This window comes from Orycteropus afer, unplaced genomic scaffold (genome assembly GCF_000298275.1).
Source record: "Orycteropus afer afer isolate SDZICR_OR568_19922 unplaced genomic scaffold, OryAfe1.0 scaffold00322, whole genome shotgun sequence".
Lineage (NCBI taxonomy): Eukaryota > Metazoa > Chordata > Mammalia > Tubulidentata > Orycteropodidae > Orycteropus > Orycteropus afer.
The window spans coordinates 1,765,224-1,785,699 of NW_006921909.1; the positions used below are offsets into that span (position 1 = coordinate 1,765,224).

The 20,476-nt window shown below is 40.4% G+C and overlaps 1 protein-coding gene across 1 annotated transcript in view; it reads right to left on the bottom strand.

Annotated features, from left to right (window-relative positions):
• SEL1L (SEL1L adaptor subunit of ERAD E3 ubiquitin ligase) overlaps positions 1–20,161 on the bottom strand; it is a 69,077-nt gene extending 48,916 nt beyond the window's left edge. Inside the window, exons 1-3 of the mRNA XM_007951970.2 lie at positions 20,092–20,161; positions 14,280–14,317; positions 12,225–12,456 (exon numbers count right to left, since the gene is read on the bottom strand). Of these exons, the coding sequence (XP_007950161.1) occupies positions 12,225–12,456; positions 14,280–14,317; positions 20,092–20,161 (340 nt within the window). The remainder of the gene's footprint in view (positions 1–12,224; positions 12,457–14,279; positions 14,318–20,091) is intronic.
• Positions 20,162–20,476: the final 315 nt, after the last annotated feature.

The following is a 20,476-nucleotide window of genomic DNA, read 5'->3' on the forward strand; positions in this document are numbered from 1 at the left end:
TTAGTGCCTAAGGCATCTGACTGCTAACCAGAAGGCTGGTGGTTCAAACCCACCAGCCACTCCTTGGAAGGAAGATTGGGCAATCTACTTCCATAATGATACCACCTCAGAAACCCAAGTAGGGGTTGCTATGCGTCGGGACCGACTCGACAGCATTGAATTTGGGGTTTTTTTTTTTTTTGGTATTAGAATTAAAAAAAGGTTTTTAAAAAAGGTGCATCTCTTTAGAGTCAGTTTTTTACTTTCTAGAATGTCTGTAGAAATGCTCTTACAAGGACTGAGAATATGTGCAAGAGAGTATTTGCGCAATATTAAAATTTTTTAAACATACAACCAAAAAAGAATTCAAAGGGCTATCAATAGGAGATTGGTTAAATCAATTCCAGTGCAGCCATCAAATGGAAACCTGGGCAGCATCAACAGAGATGGAATGAAAGGGCACTAGAACATAGCTAAGGAGCCCTGGTGGCATAATGGGTAACTGCGTGGCTGCTAACTGAAAGGTCAGTGTTTCAAACCCACCAGCCTCTCCAAAGGAAGAAAGATGTAGCAGTCTGCTTAGATAAAGATTACAGTCTTGGAAACCCTACGGGGCAGTCCTACTCTGTCATCAAGGCCGCTATGAGTCAGAATTGACTCAATTGTACACAACAGAACACAGCATAGACAGAGAAGAGAATTACAGGCTGTCTTGAGGCAAGCTCATGTTTTGAGATCAGGCAGCCAAGCAGCTCTAGGAAAAGGAAGTGATCAAGTGTACCAAGTACTGGTGAAGGGTCAGTAAGATGAGGACTAAGAACTGACTCATATTCAGCAATTACAATGAGACTGGTGATCTTGAGAAGCGTAGATTAAGTGGCATGGAGGGCAGTAGAGTGGTGGTAGCAGAGCTGGGTTACAGAACTAAGAGTGCAAATGAAATCTGACTATCAACAACTTGCTCAAAGAGTTTTGCTATAAAGGGGCTAGAGAAATGGAGTGGTAGCTGGAGGGAGATTTGGGGCCAGAAGATTTTTAACATACAATCTATTACAGTTTCTATGAATGTTGATAAAAATAATCTGAGAGAGAGTGCGCACGAGCATGTGCAAGAATGAGTACTAAGTAATTGTGGCTTGAATGTTGTTATACGCACTGAATTAAATGTCTTGGGAATACCAACATATCTTTTCTTCATTTTTAACTGTAAAATAAAATCAAAACAAAATTAAAAAAAAAAACTTAACTTCCTGATTTACATAGACAAAGGCAAGAGATTTAGTTTTGAAAATTTCTCAATTTAAGAGCTTTAACTCAAATAGTCCTGGTGGTGCAATAGTTAAGTGCTCAGCCGCTAAAAGAAAGGTTGACCTACCAGAGACTCCACGGAGAAAAGACCTGGAGATCTGTTCCTGTAATAGTTTCAGTCTAGGAAACCCTAGGGGGCAGTTCTACTCTGTCCCATAGGCTCACTCTGGGTAGAAGCAACCTGACAGCACATAATACCACCACCATTATCATCAACAACAGAAAACAAGGGCTTTTACAGTACATTAAAAACTAACATAAGGAGCTTTGATGGCATAGTGCCTAAGGCATCTGACTGCTAACCACAAGTCTGGTAGTTCAAACCCACCAACCACTCTGAAGAAGGAAGATGGAGTAATTTACTTCCGTAAAGATTTACCACCTTGGAAACCCAATGCGGGTTGCTATGAGTTGGAATCAACTTGACAGCAGTGAGTTTTTTAAAGCCTAACATTGTATTAGTAGGTTTAGATAGGTGCTCTGTTAATATGAAAATTATTTAATCATGCTGCTTGTCTGAAGCAATTCTGTACTTTCAAACACACAGAACAAAGTAGCTTCTAGGCTTCTAAACCAAAAAAAAACCAAACTCACTGCCATCGAGTCAAATCTGACTCATAGTGACCCCTCCTTCGGTTTCCGAGGTGGTATCACTATAGAAGTAGATCGCTCAACCTTTCTTCCGAGGAGTGGCTGGTGAGTTTGAACCGCCAGCCTTCTGGTTAGCAGTCAAATGGCTTAGGCACGTCACAAGAGCTCTCTCTAGGCTTCTAGTCATGTATATTTGTCAAACATAGTTGAAATGATTATTTAATGTTAAAAAGTTATCAAGCTAAAGACAACTGTCATAGTGTTCAACACTCTTGGTAAATATCAAGATAAAAATTCAATCAATCATCAACCCCCCAAAAAACCCCCCAAAACTCCTAAGAACAAAGATGAGTTAAAGTAAACTGTGCTTGAGATAAACTAAATGGGGTAGACCAAATAAAGAGTTATTTAATAAATGCTGATAAACAGTCTATGGTAATGTCTATACCATGTGGCAGGGACTGATTTCACCAAAGGTTTGAGAGCTTCAGACCAGAATTGAGAAACTACTTTTATTAATAAGCAAACAAACAAATAAATGCTATACTAAGGAAAGCATAGCTTTATGAACTAAAATGTATTTTTCAGAAGAAAGATGAAATGCAGTCATACAGATAATGAACAAAACATCAGAGTTCACATAAATCTCAGCATTCTCTGTGAGAAGAAACTATTTCAGTAGAAATAGACGAAAGTGACAGATTTCATGAGAACCAGATGATAGACACTGTCAAAAACCAGGCAGAGCAAAACTTGTTCAGAAAAAGTGCTATTACTTTACAGTGAGTCTCTCTAAACAATGCCTTGAAAGATACGCTATTTCCCCACAAATAACATGCCCACACATACAATGTGCAGAAATGATGAAATTAAGTACAACAGTTCTGGCACAGCACATCCATGAATATACTATGCATGTTTTGTGACGTTTCCAGAAGCGAATTTTGGCTTCATTCGCTCCTCTGCCCATATCGTATCATTCTGTTCATTTTTCAAAATCTCCTGCATATGTGTATAAAAATAGTCTGAAAATGTTACTTTTGATCATAACTGTATAATAAAGGTATAAGCCAAGGTCAAGAAATCATGGATCAAGTTTGGCAGTTCCCTGGTAATCAGAAAATAAACTACTGAAACTGTGTTTGTTTCTATTAAACTTAAGTCAATAATAGCTACCTTAAGTGAAGTTTCCATGTGATCAGAAATTGAAGTCAACAACGTATTATTAAAAAGTGACATAGCTGCTTACAAGAATAATGCGCACGGGGAGGTGTCAAGCAGTTGGCAATAAACTTATAGTGCATGCATTATTTGCATAAAAATACGACAGTTCTCCAAGTGTCGAACACCCTGACAGGGGTGAGGTAAGAAAGACTCTAAGAAAGGTTCATTTCCACAAGGATAGTTTCCTTGCACAGATAATTTCTTCTAAAACTAAACCAAATAAAAGTCAGGATCTGCTGTAGACAACAGCCTATGTTTCCTCAGCTTTCTACCTTCCATTGTTCTTCCCTTCCCACAATCAACTAGAAATGTCATCCAATTACTTAACCAGCCTGCCTCCTTGGGAACCCAATTTTAAGCATGTTTTACTAAGTTTAAACTCAGTTCTATTTGTGCCATTTGAAATATATCAAGATGTTTGTCTATTCTGTTTCATTTTTCTTCTTCTTTAGAGTTCTAAGAACAATGTATTTGTTGTAGAAAACAAAATAATTCACCCAATAGGAAATACACAAAGTTAAAGAACAAAAAATCACTCATCTTTACTTACCATTTCAAACTCTCCTTTTTTCCAGAGGCAATGAATGTTACTAGAAAAGATCTGGATACTTTTCATTTAACATGTGAAAAACATGGTTTTATTTTCCTTATATGACATCATAGTAAGTGAATCATTTTACAACTTGACAGTTATACTTAACCTATCACTGACATCCTTCTATGACATTACAGACTGACTCACTACTGCTAATTTCTTCCTCACCTTCTCTGAGCTGGGAATGGTCAGGAGACAGTTTTGGCAGAGTTTTACCAGTGCTTTCTGGGAAGACGTCTGCCCTCCTGATACAGGCACCACTCCTTCCTGAAGACCCAGGACTTGGAGGTGCTGCCACTGCCAGCCAGGTGTAACCATGTGGAGTAAACATGAGGATGAAACCAATCTACTAGGGAGGGGGAAGAGGAGAGAAACAGAGAGCTAGAGTCCCTGAAGGCACCAGCTCTGAATTGCCTGTTTATAGAGTTCCGGTTCTGTGAGCTAAAGAAGCCTCTATTTCTGCCATTATTTGACAAATTTTCTGTTATTTGCCACAAAACATGTTCTTTTAAAATGGCTGCAAGTATCCTATAAATGGCCATTTCGTTACTCATTCATTTTTAACAAATGTTTATTGAAAGGGTGTGAAGAAAACAGGTAACACAACAGGCCTGTTTGCTATCCTTTGAAAGGTCTACTTACAAGGTTGGCCCTTGGCTAGCATCTGGGAACTTAAGATTGTGGGAGGGCTCTCACCGCCCTACATGGTTAAGAGTGACTCACGGTCCCTGAACTGTGAAATATGATTTATGCCAAACACCTCCTTTCTTTCCGTGACTCTGCAGTTTTGGTATGTGCTAGGAGGAGGGTGATTACATGACCAGCCTCCAAGAAAACCTCTGGGCATTGGGTCCCTTATAAGCTCCCCTATAACATTTCACACACGTTGCCCCAACTTGTTGTTGGGGGAATTAAGCATGTCCTGTGTGACTCCCCTGGGACAGAATCCTTGGAAGCTTGCATCTGGTTTCTTTGGGACTTTGTTCCATGCACTTTTTTCCTTTGCTGATTTTGCTTTGTGCCCTGTCACCTAAATAAATCAAATCTATGAATATGACTGTAGCCTCCTTAGTGACTTACTGAACCTCAGGGTGGTCTTGAGGCCCTCCAACATAGTTGGCATCAGAAGTGGGATTTGTCAGAATTGTCCTGACTCAATGAAATATGGTGGAGCGCTGTTTGGGAAAAGGAGAAATGAAGGAGTGAGGTTTGATGAACCTTTGGTGCCTGGGTGGCTATGGAGTGACTCATCCATGGAATGAAAAAGCGGCTGTGCCACTGCCGTGAGTGGAAAGTACCTCTGGAGCCTGAAAAGGACAGCTCTCAGTCCAGGGCAGCTGCCTGCTAACACAAGGGGTAAAAAGTGTGCAGGTGACGTCACTGGCTTTTGTTCTCTCCTCCGTGTAAGAAGAGAAAAGGCCCCAAATTACTGAAGATGAGCTCTGGATAAGCTGAATGTTGAAAGTCTGCATTGCTCTCTCTTCCAAGTGCAAGAAGGAGGAATGTCAACTAGTTCCCAGGAATGGAACAAAATTTTCAATAAACCTGAAAGAAGAAAAGTGAGGAGGCACTCTGGCCGTTTCTTTAGCCCAGCTGCTGGCTGGCCTCCAAGCCTCTCCAGCGGGGTCTTCCCCAGCAGCGGTAAGAGTCAGGTCAAACACACTGCTAGAGTTTGAGTATATGTGCAATGAGAAGAAAGCGGGAAGGTTTCAAATGGCCTTGTATTTTGTGGCTACTGCCTCTGGATGTATGGTAAAAATGGATGTAAAATGCTAGACACCTGTACTTTCCTCAGTGCGAGAGGAACTATCCCAGTCAGGGAAAGTTACAAATAAGGAAACATGTTAGTGAGACACAACTTCCTTGCTTTTGTTGTGTTGGTTGGAATTTAAACTAGTAACAGAGTAAGTCTCTATAACTGCTGGTTTTTGTATGAAAGATGTGGATTTCTGCTTATTGGTGCCTCTGGAAAAAGGACGATAGGAGAGGAAACCTCCAAAAGGCACTTTTAGAGTTTTAAAAACCAGTTTTTAGTCCGCTAACGAATTCCTACGAAATCAGATGTCTGACCCCTAGAGGCTGATGTGTATATGTCTATGCGGTTCGACTTGGACTTGAAGACTGACATGACTAAAAGGGCTTAGGGAAGACTTGCTTGCCACTTGGACTATCTGACTCTGCAGTGTCTCTGGCTTGCTGATCCTGAATTCACAGATCTTACTGCCTGGATAAGGAGCTCGGGTAGCGTAGTGCCTAAGGCACTTGACTGCTAACCAGAAGGCTTGTGGTTCAAACCCACCAGCCACTCCTTGGAAGGAAGATGGGGCCATCTACTTCCGTAGTGATGCTGCCTCGGAAACCCAAGGAGGGGTCGTTATGAGTCGGGTCCAACTCGACGGCACAAAGCAACAACAACAACAACTGCCTGGATGAGGATCTCTGGCGGTGCAGTGGGTAAATCATTCAGCTACTAATCAAAAGATTGGTAGCTTGAACCTACCAGCTACTCCACAGGAGAAAGATGAGGCAGTTTGCATCTGTAAAGATTTACATTCTTGGACACTCTACCCTATGGGGCAGTTCTACTCTGTCCTATAAGGTTGCTATGAATCAGAATTGACTTGATGGCAGTGCTGTATTTTTTTAAACTGCCTAAACTTGAAGCACTTACTGATAAAGATCAAAGTATGGATTACACCTCAACATCAAGAAACAAAGTCCTCACGACTGGACCAATAAGCAGTGTCATGATAAATGGAAAAAGATCGCAGTTGTCTTCATTTTACTTGTATACACAATGAACATCCTTGGAAACAACAGCTAAGAAATCAAACAGCGTATTGCACTGGACAAATCTGCTGCAAAAAACCTCCTTAAAGTGTTTAAGGGCAACAATGTCACTTTGAAGACTAAGATGCCCGTGACCCAAGAATAAGAAAGACCACAGAAGAATCGATGCTTTTAAATTGTGCTGCTGATAAAGAGTATTGAAGTACCAAGGACTGGGAGAAGAAAGAACAAATCTGTCTTAGAGGAAGTACAGACAGAATGTACTCTGGAAGCAAGAATGGTCAGACTTTGTCTCTCATATTTTTGCTATGCTGTCCGAAGGGACGAGTCCTTGGAGTAGGTATCATGTTGGGTAAAGTAGAGGGTCAGAGAAAAAAGGGAAGACCCTCAATGAGATGGAATCATACAGTGGCTGCAACAATGGGCTCAAGCACAAGAATGCTCGTACAGATGGTGCTCGGCCAGGCAGTGTTCTGTTTTGTTGTACACAAAAACTGACTCAACAGCACCTAAAAACAACAACAACTGGACTCCAGGGTAAATTCAAGACTGACCGCTATGGGCTTGCAGCCTCAGCATGAGCTGTGTTGAACTGAAAGCAGGAACAGGCCCGATGTCCAGAACACAGGCTCTGGGACCTCTGTAGAATCAGGACACCATGCTGTACTGTGAATATATCAAGATTGCTTGCCTGGACTGTCTGGTCACATGCAAATGCCCACAGAAAAGGACCTGTTCTCTAATGTGACCATCTGAAATTGAGCTGCTGATCACCTGTGCATCTCTTACACAGAGACTGCCTGTATTCTTAAGTTATGATTACCACCCAAAGCCACAAGTTGTAGCAGGAAATGTAACAGTGACTATCATTCCTCCACCCATTCCTGACAGATCAATGGGGCTCTTGACTCCCTTGGGGGCAGATGCCACTGGTAATCATTGTCCAGCTTTCCAGATTAGTTGCAATTTCCAACAATGGACAGACAGCGTGACTCTGCTTTCCTCACTTTTCTCTTGATACACACACTTGAGTGCAATGTGATTATTAAATGAAACTGTCTTTAGAAAGGAAGGATCTTTCCTAGACCGCTCTTTGGAGAAATGATCAGAGCAAACTGAGTGGGAGGTTATGTAAACCCATTTTGGAAATGTTTGAAAATTCTCTTCTGGATGAGTTGTATAAAGATGTATATACATATTTTTTTTCCCTGTGAAAATGCCTTTGCCCTTGCATACAACTCTTCCAGATGAAAGGCCTGGATGAGAGAAGGCAATGACTGAAAACAACTGCTGAAGGAAAACAGTGACTCCTGACAACCGAGGAAGGGAAAACCCCATATCCCCACTTTCCATGTACAACAGCTCCAGATGCTGTCCACACTTAGCAGGTAGATGGACTCGTGTCATAGATGAGCAAGCTGTTTGGAACTGGCTACCTCAGACAGTCCCTGAGACCAAAACCTGAAGCAAGACAGAACCCCAACAATGATAAACGCTTTGTTTCTAGGGGGAACACATATGCTCTCTGGGTCTGTACTTCGTGTGTACGTACACTGACTATCACTGCACTGCCTCAGCCTGGAAGTCTTTCAGGTCAGTTTTAATTTACTGGTCAGAGCAGTATAATGCCTGAACTGATGCTTCAGGCCAGACAGAAAAAATAAAAAAGGTTAATATAGGTGGTGTAGTGCCTAAGACATCTGACTGCTAACCAGAAGGCTGGCGGTTCAAACACACTACCCACTCCTTGGAAGGAAGACTGGGCAATCTACTTCTGTAGAGATACCACCTCACAAACCCAAGGAGGGGTGGCTATGAGTCAGAATCGACTTGACGGCAACGAGTTTTCTTTTTATTTGAGGAATCTTTTTTTTTTTATTTCTTTTTATTTGAGGTATCTGAGATAAAACTTTATGATTAATGGGACCTGTTTTAACTGGCTAAGTCTAGGACCCTATTACGGCATAACTGATATCAATTCTGCAGGCTAGTCTTACCCTGCTGTATGGGGTCAAATCAATAATTTTGCTGTAAAGATGCCTTGGCCAAGGGCCAAGGGGATGAACTATGCAGCAAGGAGTTAACACAGCAGGCCTGGCTTCTAAGTTTTGAAAGGTCTACTTATACGGCTGGCCTTTGGCTGGTGTCTGGTCAGATTCCCACCACCTGAACTGATTAAGAGTGGCTCACCGTATCTAAGCTGTTTGTGCAAACACGGTTTATGGTGAACACCTGCTTTCTTTCCAGGAGTTGGCAATGTTGGTAAATACTAAGGCAGGGGGTGACCAAAGCCAAAAAATCAAACCCATTGCCATCAAGTCAATTCTGACCCACGGCGACCCCTATGTGTATGGTGGAACTGCACTCCACAGGGTTTTCAAGGCTGTGGCCTTTCAGAAGCAGGTTACCAAGCCCCTCTTCCAAGGTGCCTCTGGGTAGGTCTGAATTGCCAACTGCCAACTCTCTGGTTAGTAATCGAGTGCTTAACTCAGCCTCCACGAAAATCCCTGGGCACTGAGCCTCTACCAGGCTTTCCTGTTAGACAACACTGCACTTCTAGTTAGCTGTCCTAATCTGCTGCAGAGGGAACTAAGCGGGTCCTGCCTGACTCCTGGAAGGTCTCTAGGAAGCTGGCACCTAGCTTCTTCTGGACTTTGCCTCATGTGCCTTTTCCCTCTGCTCATTTTGCCTTTGCTGTAATAAATCGTGACTGTGAATATCAGTATATGCTGGGTCCTATGCATCTTCCTTGTGAACTGAACCTGCGCTGATATGAGGACCCCAGACATGATAGGAATAAGCGTGAAATGCTCAAGAAACAGCAAGAAGGCAAGTGTGGCTGGAGACACATGAGTTAGGGGAGCAGCAGGAGATGAAGTCAGAGAGAGAGGCCTGATCATGCAAGGCCTCGTTAGTAAAAGTAAGGCGTTTAGATATTATTCTGAGAGTGATAGGAAGCCCTGAGAGACTTCCGAACAAGAAAGATCAATTTCGCTGCTGTGCAGAGATCTGACATTAGGGGGAAAGGGCAAAAGTATGGAGAACAGATAGGAAGCTCTAATGAATAGGAGAGTCTTCAACTGCCATTGATAGATCGATCTGGGTGAGGGGGTGAGAAAGGCAGTCTAAGCAGTGGGGAAAATAGGTACAACGGCCCAGAGTTATAAACTGCATGATGTATCTGAAGAACTGCTGAAAGAGGGTACTTGCGGAAGAGTTGCACAGATGAAGTTGCAGATGCCAGTTGGTACACCAGAGATGGAGGCTCTGTGCGCCACGCTAAGGAGTGTGCACTCACTTCACAGACAAAAGAGGAGGCAAGGAAGGGCTGTAAACAGGGGAGTGAGAGGGTCAACTTGGATTTTAGGATGTCAGTCTCTCTGGAAGTGACATGAATGAGAAGGAAAACAGTGCAAGTGTAGAAGTAATTGCCATGTAACTCCAGTTCTAATGTAGTTGGGACTGCACTTACACAGAGCCAGGAGTATGTAATTTACAGTACATACTACCTATGTATAAATGTGTAAGCCTTTTCATGTTTTAGGAATAAAGTAAAACAAACTGAAACCAAAAGTAAAATAAAAATCATTAAAAAACTAAGGCTATTTCTACATATGTATTTATATGTGCTACAAATATATCTATCTATGAATATAGTAGAGACGATAGGGGGTAAAATTATGAAAAGCTCTTAGCCCTTATCAAAGACCTTGAGGGAATGAGTCGCTGGGCCTGGAAGCTCAGGACCATAGTTTCAGAGGACACTAAGACCAAATGGCATATTATAAGCCACACAGACAATGTTCTGAATCCTACTTTGGTGAGTAATGACTGGGGGCTTACAGGCTTCTTTGTGGCCATCTAAGGTGCAACAGTTGGCTTCTCCCCATGCAGAGCAAGGAAGAATGAGAAAAATTAAAGACATAAGAAAAAAATCAGTCCAAAGGACTATGGACTAAATGAACCCCAGCCTCTTTGACCCTGAGACAAGAACTAGATGGTACCTAGCTACCACTGCTGACCGTTGAAAAGGATCACAATAGATAGTCTTCGAAAGAATAGGAGAAAAATGTGGGGTAAAACTCAAAATCATAAAAAGACTGAGCTTACTGGTCTGATAGAGACTGATGGAACCCCCAAAGACAATGGCCCTTAGATACCCCTCAAGCCTGGAACTGAACTTACCCTTGTAGCTCAACTTTCAGGCCTACAATAGCCAAGCCTATAAAGTAAACAATAACACCAGGGAGGTACTCACTCATTAGAGCAGTCAACCATACAAGATCACAAGAGCTCAGAAGGCAGGAAGGGATAGGAAAGGACAAAGGAAAATGGTAAACACAGGCAAGAAGTAGGAAGAGTGCTCTTACAGTTGTGTGAACTGCAATGAACGTCACAAAACAAAATGTGTATGAACTGGTGAATGGAAAACCAATCTGTTCTGTAAACTTTCACCCAAATCACAGTAATAATTAAAAAAAAAATCTACAGATGTTCACAAAGACATACCCAAAACAATATCCCAAAATAATATTATAAATAACCTATTTACAAGTTATGGTATATTTTATACATGGAATTTTTCATAACCATCATAAAAGAATACTAAACCACAAGGAAACTGTTCATGGTAAGCTGTTAAGTGAAAAAAGGAGGCTATAAAATAATATATGCATTGCAGCCCAATTTAGTCTTCTTAGAAACTATTTGTATATCTAGAAAAAAGCCTAAAAGCACTCAACATGATGTTAATAGTTATTTTAAATTTATGGGATTAAAATACTTTTAATGTTTTTGGTTTTTCTATTTTTGAGTAGGGAGCTCTGGTGGTGTAGTGCTTAAGGCACTTGAATGCTGACCAGAAGGCTGATGGTTCAAACCCACCAGCTACTCCTCGGAAGGAAGGTTGGGCAATCTACTTCCGTAGTGATACTGCCTTGGAAACCCAAGGAGGGGTCGTTATGTATGAGTCGGGGCTGACTTGATGGCACATAACAACAACATTTTTGAGTACGGTATTTTATAGTAAAAAAATTTATTTTTTAAAGTTAAATTAGGATTAGTTCTCAAGAGCACCTAATAATGGAATAGTAAGTGGGCATGGTGGTGATTTTTTGAAATAACAAACTAAATGACAGAAAGGTGGTGGGACAGGGCAAAGTGGACATATTAGTGATTAATTTAAAAAAGGATACGTTTTAAATCAGCACACTCCACTGTGAGAAAAATTAAGTTATAAATTTCAAAGTAGAGGTTGTCAAAAAGGTGAAAGTTAGAAGAGGATTAAGGTTGCAGAGGGATAAAGGCCTGATTCAAATTACCTAGGATGACTGAAAGGTTATTGCAGCAGAAACCCTAACACAATTCTGCAAATAAACAAAGCAGCACATCAGATCATTCTTCCGGTCTGAATTTCCACACTGATTTCATTTTAAATTTCTCAGAAATGGATTTACATAATGGAGTCTAAAACAAAAGTTACACTAATACCATAATACAAATGCATTTTTGTCTATATGAGCTCAGCTTATATAACTCACACCATAAAAAGTAAATCTGTTAAGTGAATCATTTTGATGTATTAGAATCTAGAAAATCCTAAAAACTACATTTTCTATATATTATATGTGGTTACTAATTCATAAAACTAGCCTTCTTCATGCTTTGCACAGTAGCTTTAAAATGTCAGTTGTCTTCTTCCTAAATCATGCAAAGGCAAAGGAAATGTCCAAACTACCTGGTTTCCGTACTTTCTTTGTTTCTTCATAGTCCATGTTTTCTGGATTTGGAGATTCTAGAAAACTCATTTCTTCTGTGACACTTTCCTCCTCTTGCCCCTTGAGGCGGTCTTCCTCTTCTTGAATAGGGGTTTCCAATTCCGATTCTTCTGAATCAAGAAATATCTGACCAGCGACTACTCTGCCTGCTGGGCTGTGGTCCTTTACCGACTCATCTGATGGCAAAGAAGTCTAGGAATATAGAATAATTTTAGATATTAACAGTACCAACACTCCCTCAACCCTACTTGACCATTACTTTTACTAATGCACATACAACGTTTCCTTTAGCTCCATGAATATGCCACATTTGCCCATCTCGATAGGCGTTAGCATGTGTTATTCACTCCTTCTGCACAAAATATTCTTCCTTTCCTGCCAACTCTTTCTTTGGATTTCAATTTAGATGTCACTTTCGGCACCGCAGAGCCTCCCTTAACTCCCAAAGTCTGGGTTAGGTCCTTCCTCTACAGCTCCACACTGTACTGTAATCTCCTGTTTTGTATCTATATTCCCTCTATTCCAGAGAGGAGGGGACAGACTGGTTTCCTTGGACACATAATCAGCCTTATTCTTATTCTAAATTTTTATTTCAAAACTGATATAAATGGAAACAACTCACGATGGAGTTAAAACTTCAAAATTAAAAAGTTAATCTAAAAATTAAAAAAATAAGAATAAAATCAATCTTTCAGTAGGCAGCAAAAATGTTACTGTCTGAAGGTTCTTAAACACACACACACATACACATACACACAGGTACACAAATACAACTATACTGCACATTCGACTTATAATGAAACCTAACAGTCAAAACTCAAGAAAGAAATATTTAGTATCCCTCTTTTACTATTCTTCAGGCTCTAAGATTATAATAATATGTGAAAAGCAAAGATAAATTTCTCTCTTGCAGAGCAGAACATTTTTTTCACCTAAGAAGAGCCACAATTAATATTGATACCACCTAAATTTTTCTTTTATTATTATTTTTCTTTTTTTTAATTATGATTTGGGTGAACATTTACAGAGCAAATTCACTTTCCATACAGCAGTTCACATATACTTTGTCTCATGACATTGACCACAGTTGACCACAATGCAACAGCTCCCCTCCGACTTCCTCCCCATGGTTACCTCTTCCCTGTGTCCATCCCTCCATGGACTCCTGCCCCCTGAGCTGTCTCCCTGTGCATAAGCAGCCCTTCTTTCTCCCATGATTGTTCTCTCCAAGGAGAATATCTACTTGAGGTAAATGTTCAACTCATTTGCCTGGAAACCACAGGTGTGGGTTCAATTCCAGATCTGAAGGGCAGTTAGGGGCCATAGTCTCAGTGGTTCCACCAGGCTCTATCGGACCAGCAAACCTGCCCCCCCCCTTTTTTTTCCCCTCCAAATGATTTTGAGTTTTGTTCCACATTGTTCTCCCTCTCTATCAAGGATCTCCTACACAGATCCCCTTCCAAGTGGATGACAGTGGTAGCCGGGCACCATCTAGTTCTTCTGGCCTCATAGTCACATAGGCTGCAGATAGGATGGTGTACCAGTTGCTAGGACTAATTGTTTCCATGACTTTTTGGTTTTCTTCATTCTTCTTTGCTCTGGATGAGGAGAGACCCATCGTTTCATCTAGATGGCAACTTGCTAGCTTTTAAGATCCCAGTCGCTACTCACCAAAGTAGGAGGTGGAACAATGTTTTGTGTAGTATGTTATGCCAATTGAGCTTGATGTCCCCTGTGACTATGGTCCCAAGCCCACAGGTTCAACTACTCGTTCCCTCTGGGTAGCTGGCTGTGACCAAGCAGTGACCACAATCTTGCCCCTTGTCAGCTCTACTATACACCTGGGAATTCTGCTCATTCACATAAACTTATAGGACCAATGTCCGCCAACACTATATTTCTTTTAATTTTAATTAGTTATTCACATGATACAGACTTTGTCTCTTTCTAGGATACAGAATCCATGGTTTTAAATTGGGCAAAAAATACCGGTCACTGCAAATTTTAGCACATACCTTGGAGTCTAAAGATTCATCCTGGCTGCCTTCCTCATCTGCAAAGAAATTTGAAGACAATTTAGTCATCTTTTATTGGGAAACTAAAGCTATCATTTTAAAAAGAAAACGATCAGAGATTAGATAAATAAATCTAGACTTATGGTTGTATTCTGTGACTGGTTAGAAAAGTTTAAAATAAACTTTTAAATAAAGTGGGGAGAGGGTTAAATTATTCTCTTTCTCTAAGAAAAACAGCTTCATTTGTTACACAGACAGGAATACCACCGACAAACACCACCAAAAACCAGACACTTCTTTAGATTCCACCAATTCGTCCAGATATTTTAGTCTATCACTGAGAATAAATTTCTTAGTTCATAAAAAGAAACCTCTGTATTTTGGTGTTCAGGCTTCCACCTATTCTTTTCTTCTGCTCAAGATCTAGAATTCCATTCACCTATTTCAGCGATTGCATGTTACTGTTCACTAAGCCACAGCATTATTGAAGAAATAACCAGATACCCAGATGCAGGTGAAAAACAGCACCAGACCATCATGAATTGAGTCACATGAAGTCTATGTATTAAGAAGGCTGGTAGCATAGTGCCTAAGGCATTTGACTGCTAACCAGAAGGCTGGCGGTTCAAACTCACTAGCCACTTCTTGGAAGGAAAGCTGGGCAATCTACTTCAGTAGTGATACCACCTCAGAAACCCAAGGAGAGGTCGCTAGGAGTTGGGTATAAGACTTGATGGCAGTGAGTTTGGTTTAAGAAAAGAAACAGTCAACTAGTTCTACCTTTCTTCCCAACACAAGTAGGCTGCTTTGGATTTGGTCCAATTACATTAGTTTTCCTTCTATTATTCTTGTTTATGTTTTCCTGCTACTACTTCTACTCTGGCTGTTTGTTATCCTTTTTCCTTCTCTTGTGTAAACACATGTAACAACTCAATGTTCATGCTCAAATGTTTGATCTCTATATTCCTTGACAGTTTAAAAAAAAAAAAGAAAGAAGAAAAACAAAGTAAGTTTCCTTCTTGCAGTAAAGTTACCTGATTCTATCCAGAAGTGAGTTTTGGCATTGCCTACTCCATAAACTGTATCAGAAGTTAACCAGTAGACAAAATGCTGTACCATCATTTGTTTTCAACTAGAAAATTTAGTATTACAGTTGTTATTTATCTTTGCTTCATATGGTTATACCTTAAATATTATTCATAACTTATAACTTTGCTACCCTATAACAAAATGATGTTTTAGAATTGGTATTAACAAAGTACTTAGCTAACATTAAGAGTACAACCAAATTATTATCCACACAATACCCATATTTCACAGGACTTTTTTTTTAAATATCTAAGAAAATCAGTCCATGAGTGAGGTTTTGCCATATATGAAGTACTGTCAATTCAAGGAAATTAAATTATAGCTGCTATTCCCATTCACTACTTTTAGATTACCCTCAAAGGACATTCCAGTTTTGACAGGTGGGAAGGGAGGGACATGTCATGTATTAGTCTCATACTGCCAATAACATGTAAGTAGTAATATCAATTAATTAACAATTATCCTTCACAGTAATTTTTGATTTTTTTAAGACCTAATGTATGGCTCAAGTCAAAATAGAAGATTTAAGCAAAAAACAAAACAAAATCTCCAGTTTCAGCCAATTTTTGAATAAAGAAAAAAATTCTTCATTTCTATTATATATCAATGTAGTATTTGTGGATATATTTAATTAATTGCAAATATTAACTACTTAATCAATATGTGACACATCCCAGAATACTAAAACTTTAGAATAGGTTGAAATCTGAGATCACTAATACTTTTATCATTAAATTCAATACCTCTTAACAACAGGTTACACAGGTAGTAAATAAGTAAATAATATCCCAAGGAAACCAACTGCTGTTGAGTCAGTTCTGATTCCTAATGACCCTATTGGACAGAGTAGAACTGCCCCATAGCTTTCATCACTGCAAACCTTTATGAAAGCAAACTACTTCATCTTTATCCTGTGGAGCGCCTCACGGGTTCAAACCATTGACTTTTCAGTTTGCAGTCGAGCTATTTAACCACTGAACAACTAGAGCTGTGTAAGTAACATACCAAACAAAACAAACCTACTGCTATTGAGTCCATTCCAACTCACAGTGACCCTAAAGGACAAAGGAGAACTACCTCATAGGGTTTCCAAGACCGTAAATCTTTATGGAAGCCAGACCGCCACATCTTTCACCCACCGAGTAGCTGATAGGTTTGAACCACCAACCTTGTGGTTAGCACCCAAATGCTTTAACCACTGCACTGTCATTGAGTCCACTCCGACTCACAGTGACCCTAAAGAACAGAGTAGAACTGCCTCATAGGGTTTCCAAGACCGTAAATCTTTATGGAAACCAGACTCCCGCATTGTTCTCCCACCGAGTAGCTGATAGGTTTGAACCACCGACCTTCTGGTTAGCAGCCAAAGGCTTTAACCACTGCACCACCAGAACTCCTCATAAATAATACAGATACCTATAAATACATCTAAGGACATGTAAGTTTGAGGCACTACAGGTTGGTAGACATTCCAATAGCAAAATATGTGTCTGAACTCTAAGAGCCATGGGAACTTGAGACATCAGGGTTATTTCACATGAATTGCATCATGCTTCTCTCTTTCTCTCCCTCTCTCTACCCAAACCAGGAATATATACTAAGATTACTGGTGAATAAGAGAATTCTTTCATATTTACTAAACCGGGAAAGCTGACTCCAGATGGTCTTCTTACACCATAAGCTACTTTTCTTTTTCAAACTGAAAGACCCATTTACATAACACTTTCAAAGAAGAATTTCTGATACTGCAATAATCAGGTAAGGATTAAAGCCAGTGAAGTTCTGCATAAATCAAAAACAAATGGCAACGCTTTTATAACAACACAGGTATCCAACAAGAGAAATAAAAAAAAAAAATTTAATAAAGGGCTATGGATTCAACACTATTACATCCAAAATGTAAAGGTTTAGACTACTTTATTAACTGTTCATCTCCCTTTGAATAAGATCAATTTTCATTTTTATTATATCAGCTAACAAAGCTGTATAGTACCAGGGACATTTGCTCAGGGAAAAGTGATTGTTAAAAATTAATTTTCCCACTTGTCATGCAAATGAAACAGATTGGTAACTCCTTCAAACAGAAAATTCTGAACAGTTTGGTGAAAAGAGACCAGATATCCTGTCTTCTGCTCTGCACTGATTCTATCCACACCCTAGGACACGCCTGATTTTAAATAACCCCAAATCTCAGGCCGAGGGAGCTAGGTCGGAGACCTGGCTTCATTACATATTCATTCTGACACACAAAATCGGACACGGTATGCTGCTCACTCCATTTTCTCCATTTGTCAAAAGCGGACAATGCCATATGTCTTGTTGATAAATAGTAACGTGAAGAAACTAAACACTGAAATTAAACATACTCTGCAATTTGAAAGTTACTCTATAAATTTATGGTATTAATATAATTATTAATTATAATATTTAATTGAATTTAAAAAGACTATGTTAACACTGAGTGGAACAAAGAAAAAGAAAAGCATTTGCCATTTCCTGCCAAAAAATAACCAATATCTGAGCCAAAAAAAAAAAAATCATAGCAGTTTGCACTATTACCTTGACAAAAAGAGAAACATCTGTTTCATGTCCTTTAAATTAACTCATGCACATAAAAAACATTTCTAAAAAAGTATCATATTTTTACATGGTTCTGAAACAAGACAGTCACCAATCAGCTATTAATTGTGATAGATCAAGATCCCCTTTGTTGGCTGACCAGATTCTACTTGATAATAAATGCAACTGGCCCTAGGTAACCACTAACATTCAAACTTTAGGACAACACAAAATTATCATTTTTTTGGGTGTTAATTTTAAATAGTCATATAAAATTGATTTTTATATACTAATAAAGCTTTAAACATTAGAAATGAGGCCAACTCAAAACCCATGTACTCAACTTATAAAACTTTATCACACACAAGTGTTTTACGATACCTGAGCCAGTGCAGGGCACACGGTGCACCTTTACCAGCTGTCAGCATGCACATCCATATGATCTCAGTTCTAACTAAGTAAGGTTATTGCCTCTTCCAAAGAAATGTTTTGGCACAGTTTTAAATATGATGAAAACCAGAGCAGATAATTCTTGAATCCTCTGCTTACTTTAACAGAACCCAGAGATGTAACACTTAAGTATCAAGTCTTCTATTTGTCCAAAGTAAGTAAACCTTATTATAACATCCTGAGAATCCCAAGTGTTGACTAAATTTCTTCTTTAGTATCATCTTCAGAATATTAAACAAACTGAGGCATAGGAAAATGTAGGCTTTAATTTTCTTTAAATTCTGAAATCTGAACTCAAGAGGCTATAAACCACACTTTTTAAGTAGTAGTTCTCAGACTTTAGTGTAACACATCAGAAGGATTCTAATGCACACAGTTCATGGGCCACCAAGTACCTTTACCCATTAAACTCAACAGCTTCACTTCATCTTTCCTTTGATCAAATAATTATCAAAGTTCATTGTTGAGAGTTACATGTATTATTTAAAGACTTGGTCATGAATGCAAACCATCACTACAAATGGGGAAAGGGGTGCACCTAAGGCATGATGCTGGGAGTAAGTAACTAACATATGCTTGTAACTTTTCATATGGTATCTCAAATCACATCAGGAATAGGATTTTTAGGTTAGAACCTCTTATTTTAGAAGCAGAATGGCTTTATGACTTTAGAAGTAGAATGACTTTCAACTAGGACAGATAATTTGGGGATTCAAGCAACCATCTGGGAAATTTTCTGTTGAAAAAAAAAAAAGCTGACTTATTTATATCCTGTTTTGTTTCAAAAAAGATTTAAAGCTGCAGGACAGCTGCTTTCTTAACTGAAACGGATTTAAATCCCTAAACTTCACCATACTAATTGTTCCTTTATTATCACTCAGAAAAGAGAAGTTTTCGGAAGTAGACAGAGTAAAACATTAAAAAAATCATTTTCACAACCACAGTATAGCTAATCGGAAAGCCCTATATAAGCACATGAGTTTTTATAGCTACATAAAAAACTGAAACTATTTGTTATTCATTCTGAACTTGTAGGGACCACGATTTTTTCAAAATCATAAAGTCATTATAAACAAACATGGAGCGATTCAGAAACACCGTGCCAGAGGTAAACATCACTTTTCCGGGAAGATTTTTAAAAAGGGGATGGGTGTGGTGGGTACAATTACATCAAACGTCTTCATTTTTAAATAGACAAAAGAGACCGGTGCCATCTAAGCAAACTCATCTATCAAACCCCTGTCAACATCCTCGTCCTGATAGCCCCTGCTCTGCTCAAAGTGACAGCTCAAATATGCCAATTTCCTCGCCTACAAATCAGAAATCCAGAGCTCCTGACTCGATGCAGCACGTAAGCTACATAAGGAGGGTCAGGACTCGTGTGTCACTGTGGGGCCAGGCCAGCTGTCGGGAATCATTCTCCTGGGGTCGATTCTTCATTCTCGAGAAGGAGCCGTGTATGAAGTTTATTACGTGCAGAAGCTGTGAGTAGGCTGACCGCCCGCCCTTCCCCTCCCCGCCCCAACTCCAGGTCCCTGAACACCCTTTGTGGCCCAGACCAACCGGAGCCCTAAGAAGGAGCGAGTGACAGGCCGTGCGAGGTGTGACCAGAGAGAAAGCTGAGTTCCAGCTCGGAGCCCCCACAGCAGAGATAGAGACCGGGGGAGGGGGGGCGGTGGCTCCGGGCCTCCAGCCCGAAAGGGCGGATACTGACCCGAGGACGCCGAGGCCAAGCCCAGCAGCGCCGCACAGAGCAGCAGCGTCAGCCCGACCCCGACTCGCATCCTGCTCTCGGGGCCGCTGCCACCCCTTGGAGCTGTCGCCTTCGCCTCTGCCACCACCGCAGCCTCAGCCACCGCTAACGCCGCCTTACCACTGCTCTTCCTGCTCCGGCCTCCCTCCTCCGCCCCTTCCCAGTCGTCCCTACCCCATCACGCAGCCAATCCCCGCCCGCCTCCAAGGGCTTCCCAACCAATCGTCTCGGCCGCCCGGCCCGCCCCATTTCCCCGCCCCCCAGGGTCACCAACTGGCCAATCGTTGTGCGAGACTCACCACACTGGCTTTCGTGGTTGGACCACGGCCTCACTGACATGGCCCCA